General features: G+C 40.5%; 1 protein-coding gene across 2 annotated transcripts in view; it reads left to right on the plus strand.

Annotated features, from left to right (window-relative positions):
• Positions 1–440: 440 nt before the first annotated feature.
• LOC107105027 (NACHT, LRR and PYD domains-containing protein 12-like) overlaps positions 441–1,206 on the plus strand; it is a 29,358-nt gene continuing 28,592 nt past the window's right edge. Inside the window, exons 1-2 of one of the 2 annotated variants that reach the window (XM_015405144.1) lie at positions 441–572; positions 675–876. In XM_015405144.1, coding sequence (XP_015260630.1) covers positions 749–876 — 128 coding nt within the window. In that variant the 5' untranslated portion in view covers positions 441–572; positions 675–748. The remainder of the gene's footprint in view (positions 573–674; positions 877–1,206) is intronic. The other variant, XM_015405143.1, reaches the window with a different exon arrangement.

Below are 1,206 nucleotides of genomic sequence, written 5' to 3' on the forward strand. Positions count from 1 at the left end.
TTGCATCTCTGTTTGACGAGGATTTGAAAGAATTATCTGCATTAATTCATAGAAAATGTAATATTTATAGGGAGAGACTACATACATATTCAGAAATGAGTTCTAAATTTTCACCAGACCATCCATTTCATGCATATACGACCTTATACATCCTCACATTAGCAGCATTATACAGACTCCTTTAACAGATACTTAACAGAAATTGATAACAGTGAGGAAACATTAATGTGTGTGATAACGGCATTATAGAAAATGAAACTGCAGTCAAACAGCACCGGTCCCATAGAATGGCTTCAGCCTGTGCCTCCTCTCACTTCTTGTACCAGTAGGTTTTTAATATCCCGCTTCAGCTGCCTCTAAAACCGTAAGTTTTATTTATTTACCTACTTTAGAGTTCTTATCTACTTTATTTATCAAGTACATACTTAAAAAAAACTGTGACCCACAGACCCAGAACATGAGTCCAGTTTGAACCTGAAAGGGTTCCAGGCACAGTTTTTGCTCTAATTTCCTTCATAAAGCCAGAACTTCTCCAGAAGGTTCTGAGGAGATGACCCATCAGACATCAGGAGGTGGGTGAAGGAGTGAACAATTCAGACCATGATGGTTCCTGCTGGAATCAGGTTCCTCTGGTCCTTTACACACATGATGGGATTCAGCTTTCCATTTTACAGGACACTAACTGGACCTGACCCACTGGGAACTGACTGGTACTGGTTTCTCTCTCAGACTGACTGAAGTCCAGAAGATGGAAGATTGGGATCTAAAGGAGGACAGAGCGGAATCTCCAGGATCCAGCTGTCCTTCTATGAGGAGTGACCACTCCAAAGGAATCGATCCAGATTTCAGTGAAGAACCGGGACCCTTTGACATAAAGTAAGGAAATCCGTTTCTAACTGAACAATGTGAATCCATAGAGATAGAATCTATAGAATCTAAACTTATTAATCTTCAGCCTCTTAATCTAAAGTCCTTTAGGTCTTCTTTCAGCTAGAAGCTAAATTAACATAAAGGATGTCAGTCAGTAAATCAGAATAGTTTAAATGAAGGCCTGATAATAAATGATGGAGGAATACAGGACCGACCATGAATCTGAGGAACAGGCAGGTTCAAAGACAGTCTCTAAAGGTTCTGTTCTGTAATGACGGCCGCATCAGCTCCTCAGAGAAGACCAACAGCTTTGGTTCTGATATCAGGGAGCAGAAC

Source organism: Cyprinodon variegatus, unplaced genomic scaffold (assembly GCF_000732505.1).
Source record: "Cyprinodon variegatus isolate N-32 unplaced genomic scaffold, C_variegatus-1.0 Scaffold2012, whole genome shotgun sequence".
Classification (NCBI taxonomy): domain Eukaryota; kingdom Metazoa; phylum Chordata; class Actinopteri; order Cyprinodontiformes; family Cyprinodontidae; genus Cyprinodon; species Cyprinodon variegatus.